Source organism: Hipposideros armiger, unplaced genomic scaffold, assembly GCF_001890085.2.
Source record: "Hipposideros armiger isolate ML-2016 unplaced genomic scaffold, ASM189008v1 scaffold_366, whole genome shotgun sequence".
NCBI lineage: Eukaryota > Metazoa > Chordata > Mammalia > Chiroptera > Hipposideridae > Hipposideros > Hipposideros armiger.
This window is the reverse complement of record NW_017731716.1, coordinates 697067-723537: the sequence shown is the minus strand read 5'-3', so window position 1 is coordinate 723537 and position 26471 is coordinate 697067. Positions and strand designations below refer to the sequence as shown.

Sequence of the window (26471 nt, the reverse complement as noted above, 5' to 3'; positions counted from 1 at the left end):
ACTGGCCCAAGTTGGCACCATCATTGCGCTCTTCCCAGGCGAGACAGATCAGTCACCGGTTTCTGGACGGCCGCTCACTGCGGCTGCTGACCGCTCGCGCTGGCTGCTGGCTACACACGGTAGCCCCTGGCAACCCACTGCCACAGGGACTGCAGCCTACGCCGTCGCCAGCGACTCACAGCAGCCCAGCTCCAGGTTGAGCTGTTGTTCAGCATCTTAGCTGTGGAGGGCAGTGTCACTGGCCCTCATATGTGGGATCCAAACCGGGGCCCTCTGGCGTCCCAAGCCAGTTCTTAACCATCGCGCCACTCGGCCGGCCCCCAACAGGTATTTTTTAAGAGCATGGACTTATTGTTTTAATAAACATTTTAAACATTTTTGAACCATCGAAAAGATACAAATAAGAAAGCAACAAATTGTTCTAAATTTCACTTCTCCAGAAGTAACCAGGTTAGGTTTTGTCGAACTATATTACACTATCTCTATGCAGGTACAGTTAGATGCATGGACAGATAGTTGAATGGCTAGAAATAATGTCATGAGAATGGGATCATATTATGCTAACTTTTTTAAAATAAAAAGGTTTCAACTAATTTTACTTGTGTTAATAAAAAAATACTTAAGTGAAATGGAAGAATGAATGGAGAGAACTGTTTCCTGTTTAGTTGATTTAATGCTCATTCCCATCTTTTTTATCATGACTTCTCCATTTCTGATTCTTTTGTTCATTTCTTGGGTGGCTGAATGTCATTGTCATGTAGTTTTTCAAAAAGGACTTGAGTATGGTAGCAGAATGTTCTGATGAACACCAACATTCCTTTTCCTTTTCTTTCTTAATAAAATATTTCTGACTTTAAATGTACAAACTGCCCCCAATAATATAGTGCATAGTCCTAGCCTCCCTTGCAGCTAGATGCGCTTCAAGTTCTGGCCAATAGGATATAAACAGAGGTCTTTTATGAAACTTACAGAAAATATCCTTAAAGGGAGAGGATTTACCCATCTTATGTTTTCCTTCCTGCTAGCTGGAATGCAAATGTGAACACTGAAGTTTGATCTGTCATCTTAAACCATTAAGTGGAAGATCTGTGTTGAATGCAGGATAATAGCAATAGGAGGATTCTGGGTATCTGACAATTTCCTTAAGTTGCTATACTTCTAGACTCATGAGAAATTTCTACCTTCTTTAATGGCTGATTGGGGTCTTCAGTGATTTGTCATTAAACTTCATTGTAACTGTCACAAGTGCTAAAAAATGCCCTTTAATGTTTGAGAATGTGTGCTTGTTGCCTTTACACTTAAACAATTTAGCTGGGTGTAATTCTGATGTTACACTTTTCTTCTCTATCGGAACTTATAGATACTGCTCCATTTTTTCTGGCATTGGAGACTGCAGTGCAGAAGGCTGATGCCAGCCTGCTTTCCACACCCACCCTCCATTTGTTGGCTAGCGTTCTTAGGTAAATAGCTTTCCTTTATCAACTGAGGATAAACTTCAGTTCCTCCAAGAAGACAGAGTAAATGCTTAAATGTTTCCCTTTAATTACAAGCTGGCAGAGATGGTGTAATAGCCCTCTCTAAAGTTGGCAAATGATTTTGAAATATTTATTCTTGAAGTTGATTTTGCTAGGATGTACGTCTATGGAGGCTATGATATATCATCTTTTTTCTGGAATATAGTGTACCCCTTTAATCTGCAGATTGAGTTCTTTAATATATTCCTCTATTTTATTTCTGAATATTTTTTCCTGCTTCCTTTGTTGGCTTCTCTAATGTAGGACAACCAGTGATCTGGATGTTGGGTCAGTTTTGCTCTCTCACGCATATCTCTAATTATTTTAATCTTGTCTTTTTCCTCTCATTTCTTGTGATCATTTCCAGTATTTCCTCCATACTGGTAATTTTATTTTCCAGTATTTTTCTATTGTTTCAAAAGTATTCATTAGATCTGAAACTGTTTATATTTGATTATTTCTTTAGCTTGGATTTTATTTTTAGCTTTAAGTTCTTGATATTTTGAATTCATATTGTAACTAAGTTCTTTGGTAGACAGTCTGCTTCTTTGACATAAATTTTCTTCCAGATGGGTTTCTTTGTCTATCTTCTGCATATAATGTACCTTTCTTTCAGAACTTTGGTTTGCTTTTGCTATGCCCTTATTTTTCTTGTTCCTTATGTTTGATGGGGCAGCTCTTTCCAAGTCATTTATTCTGATACATTATGTATGACTGGGAATGAGTTGATCTTCTCAGAGCAGCAATTTGATGGCTGGGCATTGCTTTTTATCTACTTTTATATAGCCTAACATTGGAAAAGGGTAGAGTAGGGAGAAGGGTGAGACCTAGTGGGACTGAGTATAGCCTCTGCTAGGGGACAGGCCTTTTCTCTTTCTTGAGGTCCTATGAAATACATAGTTCCAGAGCCCATTCCATGCAGCCAAAAGTGTATCTCACCCCTATGTATAATATTTTGGCTATTCCCTTGGTTCTGCACAGTGCTCTGATAATGGCAGGTTTTGGTGAAACTTTCTATTTCCGCTGAAGAACCAAGGTTATACAGAGTATCTTCTCTCAAACTACCTTTTCTCCTACCCCAAAACTGTATATTTACCCTTTCACTTTACTTTTATCAATTGAAGTATTTTAGTGCGAATTTTCATGTGTTCAACTTACCTTATGTCCTTAACTACTGTTTCTTGAGACCATTTCCCCCCGCCTCATTGTCTAATAAACTTGAGGAGAAAAATTATATAATTATGCTTTACTTTGCTGTGTCTTCTCATTAATTGTTTAATGATAGATTTATGGCTTGGTTTGGAAGGTATAGAAGTAGTGGTTAATAATACTAGTTCTGTAGTTGGACGGACCTGAGTTTGAGTTCTGGTTTTGCCATTTATTGTGTAATCTTGATTACATTACTTTTTCTCTCTGGGTTTCAGTGTCCTCACATTAAAAATGGAGATATCTACTGATGGGGCTGTTGAGAGGATTAAAAGAGATAAAATGTTCTTTCTCTTTCTCCCATAGTAAGAATCTCCTACTTTAACATGGTTGCCCAGAATAAAGACGACTTCCTAGATTTCTTTGCAGCTAGGTACGGCCAGTAACTAAGTTCAAACCAATAGAACATAAACAGAAAAGAGTAGCGGGTAGCTTTCCAGAACCTTGTTTTTAAACCTTGTGTCTCTTCTATGAAATGCACTTGGAATGTGCAAATAAAGGTTGGCATTCCACCTTGAACCATGGCATCTAGGGACAGCAGAGCAAAATGTTGGCATACTGGCAGTAGTCTGAGTACTCAAGGATTCCTTTAAGCAGAACCATCATACTAGGCCTGTACTACCTTCAGAGTTTTGTAAAAAATAACATTTTATCGAGTCTAAGTCACTGCTATTTTGGGTTTATCATTCACAGGTGAACTTACCCTGTCATCTAACCAATTTCTTTCATAATTCTTAGTGGTTTTGAATAGACTGCAGCTAGACTGCCCAAATTCAAATGTAGTCTTTGTCACTACTATTGTGTATCCTTGGGAAGTTACTTAAACTTTCTTTGCTTTAGTATCCTCATCTATGAGATGAGGAAATAATAGTACCTACTTCATAGGATTATAACTGCGATAAAGAACCTATTATTTAATACATGTAAAGCACCATGTACAGTGCCTGGAACATAGTGTTATTTACCATATTAACATATTGTTATGAGTTTTACTCTTGCTTGTCTAGATTTCTTATTTCCAAAGGGTATTATCAACCTTTATTTCACACTTTCTTCAAATAGAAGTTAATATATACTGCCATTTGGTAATAATTAACATTTATGTAAAGCTTTACAAATTAATTCTTTTTTTTTTTTAATTGGCGAATTGGGGGATGGGAACAGCACTGGGGAATTGGGGGAAGGGGAACAGACAAGTTGCTGTCCTTTTTTTGTTCTTCAGTCTAGTTGTGGAGGACATTGCTTCACTGGCTCAAGTTGGCACCATCATTGCGCTCTTCCGGGGGGAGGCAGATCAATCGCCAGCTTCAGGACCACAGCTTAGGGTGGCTGCTGGCTGCTCACGCTGGCTGCTGGCTACACATGGTAGCCCATGGCAACCCACTGCCACAGGGGCTGCAGTCTAGCCAACGGCCAGCGACTCTCGGCAGCCCAGCTCCAGGTTGAGCTGTTGTTCAGCATCTTAGCTATAGAGGGCAGTGTCACTGGCCCTCATATGTGGGATCCGAACTGGGGCCCTTTAGCGTCCCAAGCCAGCTCTTAACCAATGCACCACTCAGCCGGCCCTGGCACTGGTTTTTAGATGGGGCAAAGTGAGATCAAATCCTCAACATTTTTCTTAAACTTGTCACACCTGCACTTTAACAGATTAATATCCATCTGAATAAAAAGGAAAACTGAAATATGAAACAGATTTGGACTTGAGTCGGCTACAGACTTATGCCGAAGAAATCCTCTAGGTGGGCAAATCCATTGCTCATCTCCATAAATACACACTCAGGCTGGCCTGTGGCCTCGGTCACTAGGGAAAGAAGGGCGCTGGCAAGAAGTCGCCCCGGGTGCGCCGCCTTCTGCTCAGCAGGAGAACTGCAGGCACCGCAGATGCTAGTAACTGCCGCTCGGCGGCCCCTTCTGGGAGTGCGGAATCCTGGGACTTGTGGACTGGCTCTGCCTGCTCCCCACCTGAGCTGGCGTTTAGAGGACTACACTTCCCAGGATACATCGGGGCAAGGGGCAACCTAAGCCGGGAGAGGGAGGGGGCGTCCCCCAGAGCCCTGGGGCGTAGCCGTTTCTAAGTGCAGTGAGTGATCTCGCCTAGTAACCACCCGCCGGTTCCCGAAAGCTGCGTTGTGGCCCCGCCCCCTGAGCCCGGGCTGGAAGAAGAACCTGTCTCTGCGCACCCCAGTGACGAAGCCTATCTTCGGGTGCGGGAGGCGGGGAGGGGAAGGCAGGCAGAGGATTTTGCTCACCCTGGAGAGACCTGGGACGTGCTGGCGGCTCCCACTCGGAGCAGAGAGGTTAGAGACAGAGAGAGTGGGGATATTCCACGGGCGAGGCGGGATCGGGTGTCCAGGGCACCGCCACCGTGGCAGTGAGCACTGGCCGGGGTGTCCCTGGGGGCCGGCATCCCACGGACCCGCGGCAGTCGGTGTGTGTGTGTGTGTGTGTGTGTGTGTGTGTGTGTGTGTGTGGTGGAGGGACTCGTGGTCCTCAGTGGTTCTGCTGATGTCCCTGCCCCACCGCAAGCTTAGAGGCGAGACCCTTGAGCTTGCGGGACCCAATAGCTAGCGCAGACCTGCCTAAGGAGAGGTACACGATTTTTGCCACTTGTTAATTATTTATAATTTCTTCTTGACCAGGAGCGTCTGTAGGTAACGCTTTCCTGCCTCCAACTGCACTAGTGTCTTATTTCCTCCGATTCAGAAAAATCGTCTATGACGCTTGCAATTGGAGTTGGTGATTAGTAAGAACTGCTAAGTTCTTTATGGTTTTCTCAGCCAAGATTGGGTTCATGGAAGATACAAACCTTAAACACATACACGACAACTAATTGGAGCATCTAAAAAATGACCATTGCATATTCATCCTGGCTTAATGGGGAAAACAGCGAATGTTCTTTCAAATCTTATCAGCAAACACCAGTCAGCAGCATGTAGGACACATTTCATATCCTTTAAGGAGGTGGGTCTGGAGGTAGTAAAGGGGAGTAGTTGACAACTGAAAAAAAAAAAAAGGAAACAAAACTTGGTTTAGTTTGGGGATCATTTTCTTGGACTGGGGTGACTTATGCAAAAAATCTGTTTCTTTTCTTCCTCGCTCTTGCATCCTGGATATAGACTGTCAGTTTCGGATCCAAGGATGGTGATGGCAAAGCTTAGCCGGGTTCCCTGTCATATCAAAGCTGTCACAGCATAAATCTCGCTGCCTGCTGCGAAGCCCCCGCGCACGGCCAAACTTCAGTGAGCGAACTGGGTAATCAGTGTCGGAAATGCAGATCCCTGATTTAAAAGGCGGGGTGACCCCCACAAGAACCTCTCCCGGGGGCCGAAGCCCGCAGGTGCAGTGAGGCGTGCGTGCGGGTGCTGGCACCCCAGAAGACGCCTCGCCCGGGGAGAGGGAGCCGGGGCACCCGGCGGGGTCTGGCGGCCGCGCGCTGGCGGCTGGTCTCCCGCGGCGGCGGCGGCGGCGGCGGCGGCGGATGATGGTGGCGGCGGCATCGCCGCGGAAATCAGCGCCCGGTGCTGCACACTGAGCCCTTGCAGGTCCTCCGCAGCCCGAGCCTTGGCGAGGACAGACCCGGTGCGAAGCGGCAGCGGACCCGCGCGCGGGGTGGGGGGGACGGGGGGCGAGTGGGGTCGGCTTATCATGGCGGATCGGACAGCTCCCGGCTGCCAGCTCCGGCTGGAGTGGGTGTACGGGTACCGGGGTCACCAGTGCCGCAACAACCTGTACTACACGGCCGGCAAGGAGGTGGTCTACTTTGTGGCTGGGGTCGGGGTGGTTTACAACACCCGCGAGCACAGCCAAAAATTCTTCTTGGGACACAACGACGACATTATCAGGTAAGGAAGTGGCCTGGGGCGGTGGGGAGGGGCCGAGTGTGGAGGCTGGAAGGGAGGTGGGGGAGGAAAAGGATGACCAGCCAAGCTTTCCTGGGGTCAGGTGTGGGAGAGCCCCATGGAATAAAGAATGCACTGTGGAACCGCAGGGAATACACAAGGGCTGCTGATTCTAAAGCTAGGGCAGAAACAGGGTTGGGGTGCAGGTGGGGAGGGACAGATTCTCCGTATTCCTCCCGAAGGCTTTTGAATCTCTAAGGAGTTGAATGTCCTAATGCTTTTTTGGTGTTTTATTCCTGCTACAAGTGGAAGGATCCTGGGTAACTATCAAACACTTCTTCCTTCCCTAACTAGGTAAATGTAGGACCAGTAATCGGAACTGCGGGTTACGTCTTTGGGAGGCTTCACAGTAGCTTCCTCAGCAAGCAAGAGGATTGGGGGTGGTGGTGGTGGGGGGGAAACCCACTAAAAGAAAATTTTGCTACAGGTAATTTGGAATCTTAATCCCAGTTGCTTTGAAACTGGGAAATTTCTTCTGCAGTGGGTGGGGAGTTTGTTCTCTAATATTTTCACTTGGCAATGTTTTAATGCCAAAAAGCTTATTTATACACTAAATGGACGCTTCCACAACATTGCTGAGGTTATAAAAGACTGGCAGCTGCTGGACCACAAAACCCTACCAGGCAACCCACAGAATGACCAACATCTGACAGCCGATGCCCAGGGCTGACTAGAACACCATTGGATGCAAGCCGTTTTAGGGGTCCTCCCTATTAAATTGTAGAGGGGCGTATTTTGATTCTTAGCCTTGTCCTCTTATCTTTGGACCAGATGCATTTTTCTCCAGCCCCTGTTAGCTTCTTGTGTGATCAAGCAAGGTGTGGTCCAGGGCCTCTTCACAGGCAATTCCTTTGAGCCTTCCGCAGTTAAGGAAGAGGTCCATGATATGGGAGCCTCAGCCCACAGAGAAAATAATTTGCTGAAGATGGACTACAGTTGACAGAGACCATATTTGTATCTTCCACACTGTGTGTTCACTGGTGTAGAACAACTTCTATCACATTTTCAGAATATTGCCACTTGGGCTCTAAGTTTGCCTTTCATAATGAAATAAATAGTTAAGTGGTATAATGTTAATGGCCTTAATTTCTCCCTGGGGAAAGTGATTTAAAAGACTAGTTCCCCACCCCCACCCCCCTTGGAGTATTGTGCTTATTCCAGAGCCTTTTTCTTCCTGAAGCCTAAAGTTGAAAAATTTAGTAAAAACTTAATACTTGCAGATACAGTGAGACATAGTTTTTTTAAAATCTTGACTTTTTGAAGATGAAGATTTTGAGTGCTAGGAGCTCTACTGTTCTCAAGATTTGGTGGAACTGACATGTAAAACTTTCTTCATGTCACGTATGACAAAATAGTTCTTCTATCCCTGATATGGCAATGGCTGTGATGGAAGCATCCTTACCTGGTTCTGTCTGTCCTGCAGGTTTTGCTCCTCTGATTGCCAGGCTGATTATTAAAGTAATTAACAGTGAGTTGTGAAAAGGTTATATATTTAAAAATTTAAACCCACTATGTTTTTGCTCTTTCTTAATGCAGTGCTTTCCATTACACCATCAAAATAAGATGTAGTCCTTTGGGGGAAGGGAGAGAATGGCAATTAAACAGAAAATTCCCTGGGGTTAAGTAATGTTTCTGTGACAGTTCACTTACCTACTTTGAGGATTTGAACTCTTAATCTTAATTTTTTCTCTAATAGGAAAAAAATTCCATGCACTATTGGAACTGAAGGTGGGAAGAGGGTGGAGTTGCAGTAAACTGCTGTTATGACTGGCAGCTGGGCTAGTAGGGATGTGATGATATCTGGCTTAAAAAACACTCAGATTTGAAGAAAAGGTGAAGTTATTTGTATAACTGGATTTGCAGGGAACCTCACTAGAAAAGAAAAAAAAAAGACAATTTAGCTTCTGGTCTATTTATTAATATTGTTATGTGTTTATACTGATTGGTGACATAGTAGTAAGCCTGCCTTCGGAGAAAGGACTTCATTGCTAAATTTTCCATATTTGGTTGGGTTTGAGAATGTATAAGTGAGCAGAGTTATTTAATATCCATGTATGTCTTTGCACATAGGAATAAATTAGTCCAACAGATTAAAAAATACAAACTACAGATCATTGTGTAATTAAGAGCTGTAAAATTAGAATGTTTATACTGTTATTTTGATCTTATTTTGTAAATATTTTTCCTGGTAAAGGCAGTGCACAAACCATATTTGTTTTTATTCTTAGTATGTGGGACTCTTAAGTGCCATTTCTTTCATAATTTGAATCCCAGAAACATGGTAAATGTTTGAAATTCATGTTGCAAAATGTTGGGAATATTTATGTATTAACTCTGTATATGGATAGGAAAATTGTACTCTTTTATCTTTATGAATTTCAAGTCATTTCTGTGTATCCCAGTTTTAGATTACTGATTTTTCACTTAAAATGTTGAAGTTTATCATTAAAAGAGAAGGACTCTAGCGAAGGTTTTAGTGCAAAAGTGTTTTGTTTTTTTGGGAATCATTACATGCATATAAAACTTCTAACCTTTGAATCCATCAAATGAGATAATGGAAGTAATCATCCAGTTAGCTTTTGTGTTCGTTTGAAAGGCATATTCACGATGCATACATTTCCTCCTGCTTTATTTGTTGTGCTACTTTCCCTAGAATATTAACAAGAAAGCAGCCCAACAAGTATTGAAACCATACTCCATTTTATAAAACCATGTGGTCTCTGAATCAGGATGGACCTTAATAATAATGTAGGATTAGGCAGAGCTCATTAGAGCTCAGCATATGTGTCCTCTTGATTTGACAGACTACGTGTTTAAGTCAGGTATTAAAAAAATGTTGATATGTGAAGCAAAATGATTTATTGGATGCAGAGACTTAATTTTCTCTTCTTGAATGATGACCCTTCAACACAGATAACAGATTCAAGGATGATGCCGTATTTTAGCCCTGATAACATTGCAACACAACAAGGAAATACTTAAAGCAGTGTTTGCTGTTGAGTGAACAACAGGACTCACATCAGGGTTTGAAGGCCAGGACAGTCACCGAGGTTGGAATAATTGCTAACTTGGTTTCTCCTTCAGGTAGCAGAGCATGACAGAGAAATAGAGTAAATAAAAGAAAAGGTCATGAACACACTTGCTCTCTTGTCACCGCCCTTCCGTTTTCACTGTGACTTAGCTGTGGCATTCATCTCCTTACTCCGGATCCCTGTATTGCTTCTGACTACGTCCTGGCTCCATTTTCCTTTCTCTCATTTTTCAGCTCTGTTAAAGGGAGGTTTTCCTGCAATACTGTTTCAGGGGAAAGGGCACTGACTTTGACCTCACATAATACTCAGTATGAACCCCATTCTGCCATTTACTGAAGGCACCTTTGGTGAGTGGCTTGACCTCTCAGGGCCTTGTTTATTTGTGAACTGGGGGTAACAGTACCTAAACTGCAGAATTGTAACTATTAGAAATAATGTATGCAAATGTTTAGCGTGGAGCCTGGGCCTTTTTTGATGCTCAATAAATGTTCTTAGTAGTGGTAGTAGTAATATTTAATTAAAAGCACACACATATATCAAAAGCAAAACAATGATTCCTCATTGCCCACAGGCTGAAGCTCAAACACCTTAGCTTTCCATTCTTTCTGGCCCTAACCAACCTTTCTACCCTTCTTTTTCTTTTCTTTAAAAAATCATAAGTTGTTTGCTTCCCACTTGCCATATAATAAGATCACTCTGTTCTTTCTTACTTCATACTGGAATGATTTATTTCACCCTTCTCCCCCTGCACCCCCTCTTCCCCAATTGCATTGTGCTGGGCTTTGGTGTCAGAGAGACCTGAGTTTGAACCTACATCTGCCACCAGTTGGGTGACTCAGGGAAATTACTAAACTTCTGTGAGTCTCAGCTATCATCAGTGAAACAGCTTCTCATCTATAAGATGGGCATTTTAAAGGTCTTTAGCTTGTGGAGATTACATACAAAGTGCCCCACAGTGTTTGCCAAATAGTAGGTGCCCATCTCAGGGGTCCTGTTTGTATCCACATCCTGCATGGCCCCATCTGCTTCAGTCTCCCTCTCCCATGAGACCTTTTACCATCCTTAGGTGAAGGGGTGCCTCATGCTTCTAAACTTTTGCATCTTTCATGACCAATGCTGCTCATGTAATATGTATCACTTACATTCTGAATAGTTTCATTTGTAAGTGTATGTAAGATCCTTGAGACTGAGAATGAATATAATAACCAGCGCCAACATTTCCTGAGTGCAGACTCAGTGCTAAATGTGTGTGCAGGTTTATCCACCCTCCCAACAACCCCAAGACATGTTACTGTTGTTACCTCCAGTTTACTGGTTGTGAAACCAAGGCACAGGGAGGTTAAAGATCCTGCCCGTAGTCACTATTTAGCAGACTATAGAATGGGGAATTGGAACCCAAGTCGGTCTGGTTCCAAGTCCCAAAGTCATTGCTTCACTGCTTTACAGACTCTTGTATTTTTCTCAGTGACTGTAGTTCCTACCACTGTGCCTTGTTTCTAACCAGAATTTAGTAAGCTAGTTGCTCCTTGTAACTCTGTTTATCAACCCCATGCTATAATCAAGAGTATTTGAAGCAGATTGCTGGAACTTAGTCTAGAAATGGAACCGTGTTCAAGTTCACTTAAGAACCACCATTGGCTTTGAAACAATGACCTTGAACAATGATCTACTAGAGACATTTAACATAAAACTTTTAAGTCTCAATTGTGACATGGCTAAAATAATCTGGTGCTGCAGATCAAATTGAGCTTGCTGAATTTTAAGAGAGGGGTCTTACAGCTATGGTTGGGCCAGGAGTATTGGGCAAACAGATTTATGTGAAGGCCTGGAGATGTGCTTTCATATTCTTTAGTCTCTTGATGAATTTGAAATTGGGAAACATGGGGTTAACTATAAGGAATTAAACCCATATTGAGTTGAGTGCCTGCTCTGTTTCAGATGCTATATATACTGGGGGTGCCAGAAAAATGTATATGAGTGGACACTTTGGTCACATTGCTCAAGCAGTAGTTCACCATAATCAGAAGTGTCTGGTTGCTGACGGTAACCACTTTGAGCACCTCTTGTAATTGCAGAAGTCAAACGTGACTTGTGTTCATCTTTTGTTATTAATATATATTGAGTATTACAATTTTAATACAGTTTTCCTTGCTTAAAATGTGTATACATTTTTTTGGCACCCTCTGTATGTATTCCTTCTCATTTGCTTATTTGTCAATAGCTCATTTCATGTCTAGAATGTAGCAGGAGCAGAGGATACATCAGTTACCATGACCGAGTTCTTGCCCCCATTCTGGTGGGGGATGCCAACAATGAATGAACAAGAAAAAAAGGTGAGTATAGATTATGAGAAACACTAAGAAGGGAATGATCATAAAGAGGAACTGGATTCAATGGTGGTGTGAGAGTACCTTAGATAAGGTTTCCCGGGAAGGTCTCTAGGGAGTGGCATTTAGGCTGTGACCTGAAGGATGAGGAGGGGCAGAGAAGTGAAGATGCGATGGCGGAGGAGAGATTACATGCAAAGGCATCAGAATGGGAAAGAACTTGGGGTGCACAGAATTCTGGTATAGATACCCAGAGAAAGGTTACCATAATTCTTAATCAGGTCATTAGTGCCTTATGGATTTTGGCACCATATGTCCTAGCTTTCCCAGGACAGTCATCAATATTCCATTCAGTTATTGTCATGGGTTCTCTTGTTCTTGTCATATCATGAACCTGTTTTAAATTCAGAATACATGACCACGTTTTTATTTTAAAAATATGGTTACTATATAACGGGTTGTTTCAAAGCTTGTAAAACATTGCACTGGAGTATACGCTCTTACAAAGAATGATGTTAGCTCTACTGCCAATAGTCAATTTGAATGTAGATTATATTGTGGTAAGTGAAAAACTGTTCCATGGCAGCATCTCCAAGCAGGGCTGTCCTAGGGCCTCTCCTTCTGACAAGGAGGTGGATCTGAACACCTCTGCAATGTAGGTGACAGTTTTGCCATCGAAAAAGAAAAAGGAAGCAGCTGGGAAGGCTGACCTGCTGGCTCTGCTTCCCAAACTGACTCTTCCTCAGTAGACTGGCGTCACACGAAAAGCCACCCTTTACCTAGTGGACGACACATCTTCCCAAGTCAGGCTCCTCTTGCAGGTTTAACTGGAGTTTGTCATATGTGGATTGGTCTTCCATGTAAATAAAGTGTTTGAGAGCAAACAGTTGTTCTTAAAATATCACTGTGAGTAGGAGTCACCCGAGCACCAAGTCAGTGAGGCGGGTGTAAGGCCTGACATTCTGCATTTCTAACCAGCACCCAAGGGATGCCAATGCGCTGGTCCCCAGGCCACTCTACACAGCAAGAATCTAGGCATGTTTCAGAGCTCAGTAGACCAGTGCTGTTTTTCAACCCAAAAGATATTGCCAGCTAATGCAATAGACTTTTAATAATATATATACTGAGGGTGCCAAAAAAAGTATACACATTTTAAGAAAGGAAAAACTGGATTAAAATTGTAATACTCAGTATATACTGATAAGAAAAGATGAATACAAGTCACATTCAACTACTGCAATTACAAGAGGTGCTCAAAGTGGTTACCATTAGCATAATTTTAATAGTTTTTTCCTTTCTTAAAATGTGTATATATTTTTTGGCACCCTCTGTATATGATCTATATATTTATTAAATTCTTAAATTAACAGAACCATTTTCTTAATTAAGTTGTCACCTAGCACAGTGTTCTTTCTTCTCCAGAAAGAGCCAAGCAGGCATTGGTTGGAACAAGTTAAGGAGATGGTGAGCCTGTCCTTGTGGTGAGTGGAAGGGTATGTCCACAGCCTTTGTGGAGACATACTCTCTTGGGTGTGTAGTTCGGAGTGAAGTTGATGAATCATATGGTAACTGTATGTTTAACTTTTTGACATACTGCCAAAATTTTTTCCAAAGCTGCTACACCATTTAATGATCTCATCAGCATTGTATAATAGTTTCAATTCCTCCATATCCTTACCAACACTTGTTATTGTCTGTCTCTTTGGTTACAGCCATGATACTGGGTGTAAAGTGGTATCTCATTGTGGTTTTTATTTGCATTTCCTTAACAACTAATAATACTGATTGCTTTTCATAAACTTATTGGCCATTTATATATCGTCTTTGGAGAAAATATCCACTCAGATCCTTTGCCCATTTTAAATTAGTTTGTCTTTATTCTTGAGTTGTAAGAGTTCTTTATGTGATGTGACTATAAGTACCTTATTTGATAGATTATTTGCAAATATTTTCTCCTATTCAATGAGTTGTCTTTTCACTTTCTTGATGGTTTCCTTTGAAGCACAAAAGTTTTAAATTTTGGTGATGTCCAATTTATATTTTTTTCTTTTGTTGCTTATCCTTTTGGTGTTATATCTAAGAAACCATCACCTAATCCAATGTCATGAAGATTTATTTCTATATTTTCTAAGAGTTTTATAGTTTTAGCGCCAACATTTAGGGAGATGTCCCATTTGGAGTTCTTTATATACGGTGTGAGGTAGGGGGGTCCAGCTTCATTCTTTTGCATGTGAATATCCAATTGTCTCAACACCATTTGTTTAAAAAACGATTCTTTTCCATTGAATGGTCATGGATGCCTACAGTCTTTGAATTCCCCTAGCAGGGGGCCCATTCCTCTCACACAGAAGATACTGAACACTTGGGGACTCAGAAATAGAAACAATCATTAAAAAGATTAACCTAAAAGTAATAGAAGTGCAAGGCTTTGGTTGCTAGCCCATATTTGTAAAGATGCTGTTAGATCCTATGAAGGGTATATAGATTTTTATATATTTAAAGAATATAACCATTTATACTTTGAGAAGCCAGTGCAGTATTTAGTAACTGCTGGTTTAGGGACCAACAACAGTCTATATATTGGCTTTGTTTACTGCCAAAGATTTTTGCTTTTTAAAAGTGAATTTACATTCTTGAGCCCTGCGGCTAGAGACAGATCTGTTGAGGCAGCTGACGGGGTGGAGGAGGTATGGAAAGCAGAGGAAATGGTCAGAGAGGGTGTCCCTTGACCTCTACTCCTTTATCAGTTCATTTATGGATGGCCTCAGCCCAGGAGTTGAAGGATTCCAGGATGGCCCACTAGTTCTCTGCCATTCCCTTTGCTTTGGCATGAAGGAGGGGAATGACAGGCCAGCTCTACCTCCCAAAAGAAAGAAGCTTTCTCTGGACTGGTCAGAGATATTAGGCTAAAATAGAAATAGGCTGGTCATAGAAGTATTCTAAGGTTATTGAGAATTATTTTAAGGCACGAGGATCATAAGGTGATGAGAATCTTTTGGAACTCAATTATAGGATGCATGGTTGGCCTCTCAGGCACTGCAAGATAAACAGGCAGCTAGTCCTTTCCTATTTATTTTTACTGCAAGGATTTATATCTCTGTTTCTCTGTGGATAGTATATGTTTTGATTTTCTCCGTCTGTAGTCTGGCTTCTTAACTTAATGATCCATTTTGCATTATTGCCACTAAAAAAAAAAAAATCTGCCTCACCCCTCAGCACACATAACTATCCAGCTTGGTCCTACAAAGCCAATTGAATTGGTCTTTTGAGTCTTAGTTACAAATGGATCATTATGTTAAGAAGCCACAGAGATCTGAGTGTTTACTATGTGTCATATACTGTGAGAAACGCTAGGGACCCAACAGTGAACAATATGCATCTCCTGTCAAGGAACTTATAATCATGAGTGCAGTATTCATAAATAAGTGAGCAGCTGGATATGGTGTGTTCAGTTCTATCATAGTCAGCCCAAGGTATTTGACCTCAGGACATACACCTAACCCATTCATGGGAGGGGGTGGTGGTCAGAGAAGGCTTTCCGGAGGAAGGAACATCATTAGATGTAGGCTCTGGGCTGGTCACTCTGACTGCAGTGTGAATAATGGATTGTTGGAGAGAAAGTCTGGAGGCATTTGAAGTAATCCAGGTGTGAGATCATTAAGGTAAGCAATGAAAATATTCTGGAGATTCCAGATTCCTGGTGATTGGTTGGATATAGGTGATGAGGGAGAAGGGAGGTATACGGTAATGATCAAGTTTCTGGCATAGTCAGCTGGTTCAGTGGTGGTTATCATTTACTGAAATCGAATTAGGAATAGTTTCAAGGTCAGGGGGTGATGAGTTCAGCTTTGAACATATTTAGATTGAGGTGTCTGAGGGACATCCAAGAGGTGATTATATATATATATATATATATATATATATATATATATATATATATATATATATATATATATATGTCTTCTTGCTCAAGAGAGAACTGTGGGAGTTGCAGTGAGTATATAAGTGTGGATGAGATAACCCAGAGAGCATGTGGAGGAAAGAGAAGAGGCCAGGGTTAGCATTTAGAAGAAGATGAACTTTTAAGAGATCATCAGAGAAAGAGGTGCTTGTGAAAGACGGATGAATCAGAGGGGTAGGAGGAAAAGCAGAAGAGTTGAGTGCCCCGGAGGCCAAGAGCAGAGAGTGTTAAGGAGACCCTCAACAGTATCAGTAGAGTATAACAAAGTCTGGAAGAGGGCTCTGTGGGTCTAGCAATGAGAAGGTCATTGATGAATTGCTTTTATTACACAGACACTGGGAATGATTTTTCTGTGGGTTGTACTTTTATCTGGGTTTTAAACTTTCTGTCACAGCAGTTAGAATTCCAAGGGTCATTTCCTTTTAGCTTTCCTTTTCTTTTTACAACTCCTTTATATATTTTGCTCATGCTCCAGTGAGTTTTATGCTGCAGTGATAGTAAGCAGTCATCTCAGCTTAATGACTTTTATCCCTAGCAGGCTGTAGCTCTTTTTTTTTTTTTTTTTGACAATAGGAGACACTGTTACAGAGGTTGCTTCCAGAGGTAAAAAGCCTTCTAGGCCTATTATTCTGCATGCACAGGAGACAGGAACACAATCACTTTGACCAGCCCATATTTATATGAAAGTCTGGCCTGCTGCCGACAGTGAATTCACGAGTCATCCTTTGTGCCTTGACTGACATTCAGTTTTTAATTTATAAGATAAACTATAGGGACGAGGTATAAATTTTTGCATGTTTATCATTATTTTCATCCTAGAATGTCACCTGGATTTTTATATAATCTATAGGAGAAATGTGAGAAGATGTCAGTTAAATAAACATGTGTCCAGTGCTTACTATGTAAACGACAGTGTGTGGGCAGGCCACAGCGATGACAGCTATCTAAGAGGAAACACTGAGTGCCTGTTGTGGCTTCCCTCTTGCATCTGCATTATCCAGTCAGCCCCAGGTACAGTTGATTACATCCTCCCTATCTTGCTGCTCCCGCCTTCGTTCGCACCTCTGTTAACTTTTGTTGAGACCTTACAGTAAGTAGCCTCCTAACTGGTCTTCCTGCCTCTGCTATCACTCCCCTAGTCAATCCTCTCTTTGAAAACCCAGCTAAACTTGAAAGAAACACAGATTTATGAGCCCACTCCTAAATGTACTGATTCAATAGTCTGTTTATAAGCCCCCCAAATCTATATTTTAAAGACATTTCCTATAGAAATATAGATAGGTGTATAGAAATGTGTGTGTGTGCACACACGCACACATTCACACTCAACTTTCTTTTTCTGTCCATTGAGAGGATTGATAAGCAATAACACACCAAGCACTCAGAACTTTAGAATGGTTTCTAAATACTATTTTCCACAAAAAAGGATCAGAACTTAAAAGCAAACAAAACAGGTTCCTGGAGCAGGGAAAGCACAAGATGAGTCTGAAATAGCTTCTTGTGCTAGAAAGTATAATAGTGCTCAACGAATAAGGGGAGATACTAAAATGTCACAAGAGCCAGCTTGAGGGGACTTCTGCTGGTTACATCTGGGATAATTTGAGCATGAATTATAATCCATTGAATAAAATAAAAATCCATGTATCTATAGTGATATAAATAACTAATGGGAAGAAGAGAAAGCTCTTCCTTGAATAGAAGGCCAACTCTTAACTATAGATAGAATGATGGAGTTAGAAAATCAAAGTTAGAAAATAACTAGCAGTGAAAGTTTGTTGAGGAACGTGTAGGGTAGATTCATGTTATCATGTTGGTGCTCAACTCTAGCGCACCATCTCTGTGAAGCTCTCCTTGGTTTGTTGAGGCAGTCAGTGTCTCTTTCCTTATAACCCCTACTCCATTCCTCTCTATCTCTCTTTTTTTTTCTTTTTAAGGAAGGCACAGCTCAAAGCCCATGCGGGGATCGAACCGGCAACCCTGTTGCTCAGAGCACACGCTCAAATAACCAACTGAACCACCCGGCTCCATACTTCTCTTATAGCACTTCTCATATTATGCCATAAGTTTCCGTTTGTGTGTCTCCCCACCCCACCCACCCAGCCTACTGGCCCCTCTGTGTCCTAGAGGCACTTTATGTGGTGGAAAGAGCTAGGGCTTCAGAGCCAGTCAGGCTTAGGTTAGAATCTGATTCTATCTCTTATTAGTTGTTACCCAGCCAGCCTCAACTTCTCTTTCTAGACCTACTGGGAGGTTATTGTGAAAATTCAATTAAATAAGGCATGGTAGGGAGCTTTGCAAAGTGAGTTAAAGATAAATAAAGAAAAAGAAACCACTAGGCCCTAAATTAAAAAATATATATATACACACAAATATTTTACATATACATTTTTCCCCTGAAATTCTGCAAAAATTCAAAATTATGGCCACATAGCTGGTAATTGACAGACCTAGCTTTGAATGCATTTCTATCTGACTCCAAAGCCATGCTCTTTCTGTTATATGGAGACTATAAACCAGGAAGGAAAGACAGAGCCACAATTATGTTAAATGAGAAGCCATCTTGAAATATGTTAACCTAGAGTCGTAGTCTTCAACCCATTCATGGGAGGAGGGTGGTGGTCAGCGAAGGCAGTTGGATGGAGATCCAGATTAGATGGTCTCTTGTATTGGGTGGCCCTCATCATGGATGAGGGTGAGACTCATCTCACAGATATTGACTGAGTGCCTGCTGGGAGAAGCTCCTGCTGATTGCCATGTGTGAGCAATCAAAGGGGAGCAAGTGAAGTGGAGAGGGCTTAGAATAGGACCCTGGGACACACCCTTAGCTTTAAGTGAGGAGGAGAGCAAACGGAGCACAAAGGCACCTGAGAAGGAGCAGAGAGACGGGAAGTGAGGGAGTGCAGGGACTTGGAAGGCCAGGGAGGAGCAAACGCTTGTCTCTGTGTATTTCGGAGGGGCTGGTGGTGAGGGTGTGGTGGTGGTGGTGGTGGGGGAGCGTCCACTGTGGAGCCCAGCAAAGAGACGGACCAGGATTGGGGTTCAAAAGAGGTCAAGGGAAGAGCTTTTTCGTTCTGGTGGTACCAGGGTAGAACCCAGATTGCTAGAACAGTGAGTAAGAATGAAAATATGGAGGCAACAGGAAAGTGTAGACTAATTAGGATACATTCCCACATATTTGGGAAAAACAATTCCTGATATCTAGGAGATTTGAGTGTCATTTTGTTCATAGGCACCTCTTCTTTGGAGATTAAGCACCCTTGAGATGCCATCTATTTCAGCCGGGGATACTGAATGAAGGTGCAAGTTAAGCAACTGCATCTCCTATTCTCACTTTCAAAACATCCTTAATCAAGAAGCATATCTAATGTAGCAACAAATCAGAGGTTTGAAAATCCATTTATTGTTTTCTTAAGGACAGGCTTGTGGTTTCATCTGGTTTTATAGTGTTTTATTATTTCTTTTGAAGACTTATACAACATTCTGTGTAAGTGCCTTGGGGGGTGGGGAACAACAGAACAGGAAAAAGAAAGGATAGCGGTGTATTTTTTTGTTTGTTAATCTTTATAGACTGTCACACAGCAAAGACTAAATTATAGACTCAAATTTCACATAATTCAGAGCTTAGTTTCTTCTGAGCTAGAGCAGATTTTCTCTGTAAGCAATAATTGTTTTGTTATTTTATAGCTGGAAAATGATTATGTATATAAAGGCGTATTTAATCCCATATGTGTCCTAGTTTCATCTAAGTCTCTCTCGAATCTCAGGAGCTAATTCAGCAGCTAGCTTTTTCCTTCTGGGTGCCACAAAAAGTGGGAATCGTATTTCCAGCAATAAATCAATGAAAGTATGAAGCAGTAGCATGCCGTGAGTGATCGTGCAGTGGTACTATATCAAGGAGGCAGTCACTCAGAAGACATTCTAGAAGTGGTGATAGGCCAATAGTTACTAGATGTCTAAGTTACTTTTCCCCTGCACCATATGCACTTCAAAGAGACTGTGTATTTTCTACAGCCCATGCTCATTTGAAGTGAACACAAATCCTTGACCTTTTCCCTTAAGCATTCTTAGGAATTTTAATCATAGGATTTTAAAAAGATTTTATTAAATATCAAAGAGATCTACAACATTTTGGCAAATGTGGGTAAAGTATAAATAATAATTTTAGAACTTTACCAAATGTCTCCAATATGTTGATGTATAAAATGCTTGACTTCTTTTTTTAAATTAAAATTTATTGGGGTGACAATGGTCAAAAAAACTACATAGGTTTCAAGTATACAGTTCTGTAATACATCATCTATATGTTGCATTATGTGTTCACCACCCAGAGTCAGTTCTTCCATCACCATGTATTTGATCCCAACTTATTTTCATAATTAGACCACCCTATGTAGTGACTTGAGAATCTGAAGTCTTCACATATTCAGAGCAGGCCACTTCACCTTTCGTCACCACAAAAGAAGCACATCTAGCAGAGGGCACCCTTCTTTTCATACCAAGTATGATTTCTGGATAATAAGGTAAAAGTTCTGCTAGATTGATGTTTGAGTAAGTAGCAAATGAAAATAGGCAGCTGGAAAAAACAAGATCCCAGAAATTCAGAACAATGGAAGTTAATAATAGAGTCTTCAAACTGTCTCTATATTTTTAAATTTAGATTAGCCTTGTTTGGGGGTTTCAAAAACCCTGACATAAGAACTAAACAGATATTTGTGAAATGCCAGAAAACAAAATTGTTAACTTTTTATACATTTCTGGTCTAACCTCGCTTGTCACTATACTATGAGAAATCTAGCATGCATGTATGTCTGAAGCCCACATAACAAATGAACTTAATTCTCTCACTTAAGACTAAAATGGCAATAAAAAATGGCACTTGTAAAGGGGATTAGAACTTAGTAAATTTATTTCAGCCTCTTTGTTTTATTTTGTTTAGGCCCTAAGCAAAAATAGTATGTTAATTAGCATAATTGATTTTGTGACATGTTATTTATCCTTGAGATATGTGAAATTATGAAAAAAATTGAAGTATATGTGGAAGAATGTTAAACAGTTCTTCTTTCTATTAGTATACTTGTTTTAATCTTGTTTATTCATAACTACATTATAGAAATTTATGTAGGATTACTACTTTATATTAATACTTAGATTACAGAACTGAACCATTACTACACATTCTAATTTTGTGCCTGGTTATATTTTTTTATAATTTATAAATTAAGAAAATTTCACTTTAATATGTGCAAGGTGTTCCAGTAATTTTGGAGGAAACTAATTCCTTTTAGTGCAGTTTATTACAAAAATAAGGGTAAAATTGTTTATTGACTTTTGGCAAGCCGCCCAAAAGAAATTATAGCTATTTGACAGAAGGCTCAGGAAAAATCAATAGTAAGATGACATAAGAAATTATCAAAACTATGATTATATGGTGCCCAAAAGAACTTCAATACATTTATTACCTCTTCATACAGAGTTTGCCCCAGTGCTTTTGGTGAGCATAATTTTTAAGTGATCCTCAGTTGAAGTTATCAACTCAAAATCATGGGTGTTATTAAAAACAATCTTATAAGAACCTATCTGGATTGGCAGAATTTGGATCTGGTTTTAGATTTTTCTTCTTCTGGCTAAAGGCAGATTCTGCCTTACTCCCCATTGTCCTCACATACCCAGCCCAAGTCCTGGCATGAGGAAGACACTCAATACATTTCTGTTGACTTGAATTGATTCAGAGGACAGGGTTTATCCACATGTGGCCATTGGAAGAACCCCCGGAATTCTGGTTTGTGAACTCGGTCTCTGATTTGTATCCCAACATCCCTATCGATGGGCACTTTGCCCACTATTGTAAGCAATACTACAACAGACATCCTTATATGCACATACTTTCCGGAGTGTATGTGTGGGTATTTCTGTAGCAGATATTTCTAGACGTAAAATGGTTAGGGTTAAAAAAAAAAAAGAAAAGAACGTTTTGTGTTGTGGTAGATAACTGACAAACTGCCTTCCAAAAAGAGATGTACCAATGCGCACGTGTAGGAGAAGGACCTTCCGCTATCGCTTCTGCTGGTCTGGGATCAGGTTAATCTTAATTTCTCTGATGTCAGAATGTGGAGATTTTATAGTTTAAGAAAGTGAGGCATTTCTGGATGAAAGTAAACAAAGTTTTTTCTTTTCTGTTTGGTCCCTTTAATGGTGATACCTACCTCTATATATGTGAAAGCTCACAGAAATAGATTCAATTAAAATATTCAATAATAAATATATTTAAATATCTATATTCAAGTCTTGATGATTTCACATGTGATGGTTTCATTGTTATAATATTATAAATAAGGATTTATTTTACAATATTGTTTGTAGAATTGGTCTGATAATATATATTTTATATATCTGCAATAGTATATATTGATAAAGAGGGAAGATAAAAATCAACACTTTCTCATTTATTCCTCACAGTAAGTTTTTAAGGTAGACACTATTATTCCCCTTTTACTGAAGAAGAAACTGAGGCCTAGAGAATTTAAGTAATTTGCCCAAAGACCATAGCTAATAACTGTCAAGCTGGGATTCAAACCCAGGCCTCTCTCCCCCCAGGCCCCAGTTGCCTAATTTGCCATTTGCTTAATTGCCTGGCCTGTTTTTGTCACTCAGTTATTGTCATCTGATGGTGAGAATCAGGGACATTTTCCAAAGAAAAATAATGACATGAGCCTGACATGAAAACCCATTAAGGTATGTCCATTCATGGCTCTCAGAGTCATCCCTATTGAAAAAACTAGGTCTCTTCAGCTAAGAACTTCTGCTTTGTCCTAGGTCCAGATCAAGTTTTTTCCTTGATGGATTTGCTTAAGGCAAAGGCGACAATCCCCATCTCCTGTCTCTTGAGGAATGCAGGACAGTTACACATGCTGGGCTCCAGGACTGTACATGGTTCACTGAGCACCACATGCCCTTAGCCTGACTGCCCCCCCGAAAACCTGGTTGTTTAGCTTTAGGATGTGGCCTAGCGAGAACTCAGGTGACATGCAGATTGATAACCCTCAGCTCCTGGGACTAAGTTAACTTTTTAGACCTGAAATGGTCAACCTGGAAATCTATTCAGAGCAGCTCCATGGCTACTTATTCACCAGTCAGTCCGTACTCTGAGGTAATTGTTCCTCTGGCAAGCCATAAGACATTGGTGAGAGAAGCTGATGATTGGCATCACCACTGCTGCAGGTTTCTGGTTTAAGACTTTTGTTTCAAGGTAACAGAACCCAACTTAAATTGGCCTGAGGGAATAAAGGAATTCAGTGGTTTACGTCACTGGAAAGTTCCAGATTGGTGTTGACCTCAGGGGCTGCAAGGACTAAAATGACTGTCAGTATTCTCTTAGCCTCTCTCTGTTTCCATCACTTGGCTGTTTCTTTCTGGTCATTGCTCTTATTCTCTCCTTTTGCAGACAGATTTCTTTTAAGCTATGGGGGTGGGCAGTGTAGTGATACCATGGCCATGGACGTATTTGGGTTTTCAGAGGAAACAGGAAGCTTTTCCAGCACCAGATTATAAAATTATAAGGGGGCACATTCTGATTGGCCTTGCATGGGTCATGTGCCCATTATTTCAGCCTATCACTGTAGCCAAGAATTGGGTATCATGGTTGTCAAGCCAATGCAAGGAATTGTGATTGGCAGTCCTCCCAGAGCCACATAGGATGGGGAAAGATTAATTCCTACAGCAAAGAAGGTCTTATTACCAGAAGAAGGGGAAAGAAATGTTAGGCTTACTAAAAAAGATATTTGGAAAGTCTGGAAAATGATAGGACATTGAGCTTGAAATATCATTCAGAAAATAGATGAGTCCAGGGAACAATAGATCCTTTTGAATGGGGTGGTCACCTCCCCAATACCTTTTTTGGGTTGAGACTCAGAGCCATTTTCATGGTGACAAAGACAATTTACTTGGGCCAAAAGCAGAATGGTATGGGACATGTTAAATAGCAAATGTGAAACCTACTACTGATGTGGAGGACAGGGATCACTCCCTTGGTTTAATTCCTGAGAAACATGCAAAGGTATAAGAGCGCTTGGGCATGATCTTGTTCTTATCTTCGGGGTCTCTAATGGGAGTATAGATAAAAATGGAAGATTCTAAACAGGAGATTCCCTTTAAAATACTGACAGGAAGGTTCAGAAGGAACTTTAGTTATTCAAAAAACAAGGGAACAAAGAGGGTTAAATTAGAGCTTCTACTTCTAGAAAAAGAAAAAAAATAGGATTACATTTAAAGGAAGAGAAATTTACAGAAAGAAGGACAAATACTGTGCAACACACAGTAACACGCCCCCCCACCTCATCTCCCATATTCTTATTAAACTTTAGATTCATATTTTTTTAAAAAATCACTGAAGTTATTTTGTGGGCTTACATTTAAATTTATTTTGCAGTTCAGAAAGAATATGCTCTTATATGTTATTCTATTTCTAGCCTAAAAGTTTTTCTGGTTGATTATGTAAGGTTTGTTATGCAGCATCTATTATGCTATTTATTATTACTTTTTGGCTGATAAGTGCCTTCATTTTGCTCCCTGAAAACTAAGGCAGTAAGAGAGTATCAAAAAAAGGATGAAAACTTTGTAAACAACTTTCAAGAAATAAGGGTAGTAGAATTTTGGGTTCAAAATATTAATAATACGTGAAATACTTTAAAAGTTTGTATTGTGCATGGTTAACATTTTGAAGGTAAACTTTACCATCCTCCATTTGTAACTTAGGCTTCCAAAACTTTATTCCTTCTTCTCCACCTTAAGGGTGAGTTCATTCTAGGTCATCATTTTCAGCATGTCTAGCAACCCAATGTTTTTTCAGTTACACTGTGTTTAAATTACACACTGTACTTAGACTTGTTGTGAACCTCACAGAATCTCATTCTGCTATTTTTTAAAAGTTGCTTCCCCTCATACTATCATATGTATATATGCTCGTTAACCAAAATTTTGAAAATAAGACCGGAAAGAAAAAATTCTCCATAGGTGAACACCAAATCTCTATACATTTTTGTAAGCTTTTAAATTCAAGTATACATACACAAAAAAGCACACAAATTATGTGTTCAGCTTGATGAAATTTAGCAAAGTGAATATACTTATATAAAAGCACTGCACAGATCAAGAAATATATCATTACTGCTATAGTATTCTATTGTGCGAACATAGTTTACTCTCTTTGCAATTGGACATTTGGGCTGTTTCCAGTTTGGGGCTCCTATAAATAAATAATGCTTCTCTGAACATTCTTATACATGTATTTTGGCAGATGACTGTGTACTTTTATTTTGATAAGTACCTAGGTCATAGAGAATACACATGTTTAGCTTTAATAGACATATGCACTACTAAACAGTTTCCCCAAGTGGTTGTACTAATTGATGTGCTAGCAATGTATGAGAGTTCTAGTTCCTACACGCTCTCGACAAAACTCGGTATTGTCTGTCCTGTTCCGTTTTAGCCATCCTCATAGGTAGTAGAACGTTGTGTTTTTATTTTGATTTTTTTTCCTGATGATCAATAAAGTTGAGCATGTGGTAGTCAGAATAATGTCCCTCCAAAGATGTTCATGTCCTAATCCCTGCAATCTGTGAATATGTGACCTTACCATGACAAAAGAACTTTATAGATGTGATTAAGTTGGGGATCTCAAATGGGGAGATTGTCCTGGCTTATCCCAGCAGGCCCTGTGTAATCATAAAGGACCTTAGAAGTGGCAGAGGGGAGAAGGAGAGCAAGAGGAGATGTTATGATGGAAGTGGTGCAGCGTGAGACTCAACTGGATTACATTAGAGCTGCTTCAAAGCTGGCTTTGAAGACGGAAGGGACCCAGTAGCTGAGGAATGTGGAGGACCACCTCTAGAAGGTGGAAGAAATGAGGGAATAGATTCTCTGCTGGAGCCTTCAGGAAGAACAGTCCTGAGCATATCTCAGTTTTTACCCATTCAGACCCATTTTTAACTCCTGGTTTCCAGAACTGTAACATAATAAATTTGTGTTGTTTTAAGCCACCACGTTTGTGGTATTAATATTTTTCCAATTACAGCAGGAATAGGAAATTTACAAGCACCTTTTCATAGGCTTATGGACCATTTGGATCCCTCTTTCGTTAAGTGCCTGTTCAGGTCTTTTGACCATTTAAAACAACCACGTTGTCTTTTTCTTATTGATATATAGGAATTATTTGTAGTCTGGATATGAGTCCTTTGTCAAGTCTATATTGCAAAAAGATCTTCTTTCACCTTGTAGCTTGTGTTTTTACTCTTAACGGTGCCTTTTGATAATCAGAAGTTCATAATTCAATGAAGTTCAATTTATCAATCTGTACTTCATGGTTAATGCTTTCTGTGACCTCTTTATACAAGTTTAGGTCCTTTTTATTTATTTTAATTATTATTATTATTTTTTTTTAGCTGAGCCATCCTGCCACGTGTTGGCAGCTCAGCGGCTGCTCAGCGCGGGCCGGGGATCAAAGCACTGTTGCTCAGAGCTCAAACTCTTTTTTTTTT

The 26471-nt window shown here is 40.4% G+C and overlaps 1 protein-coding gene across 8 annotated transcripts in view; it reads left to right on the top strand.

The window, feature by feature from the left end:
- Window positions 1-6319: 6319 nt before the first annotated feature.
- The window catches only part of EML6 (EMAP like 6), a 282005-nt gene continuing 261853 nt past the window's right edge, over window positions 6320-26471 (top strand). For 7 of the 8 annotated variants that reach the window (XR_002126189.1, XR_002126190.1, XM_019662104.1 and 4 more), the window contains exon 1: window positions 6358-6562. Coding sequence is in view for 6 of the 8 variants with exons in the window: in XM_019662104.1 (XP_019517649.1) it covers window positions 6366-6562 (197 nt within the window). In the remaining 2 variants the exon portion in view is untranslated. Of the gene's footprint in view, window positions 6563-26471 lie in introns of all 8 variants that reach the window. The other variant, XM_019662103.1, reaches the window with a different exon arrangement.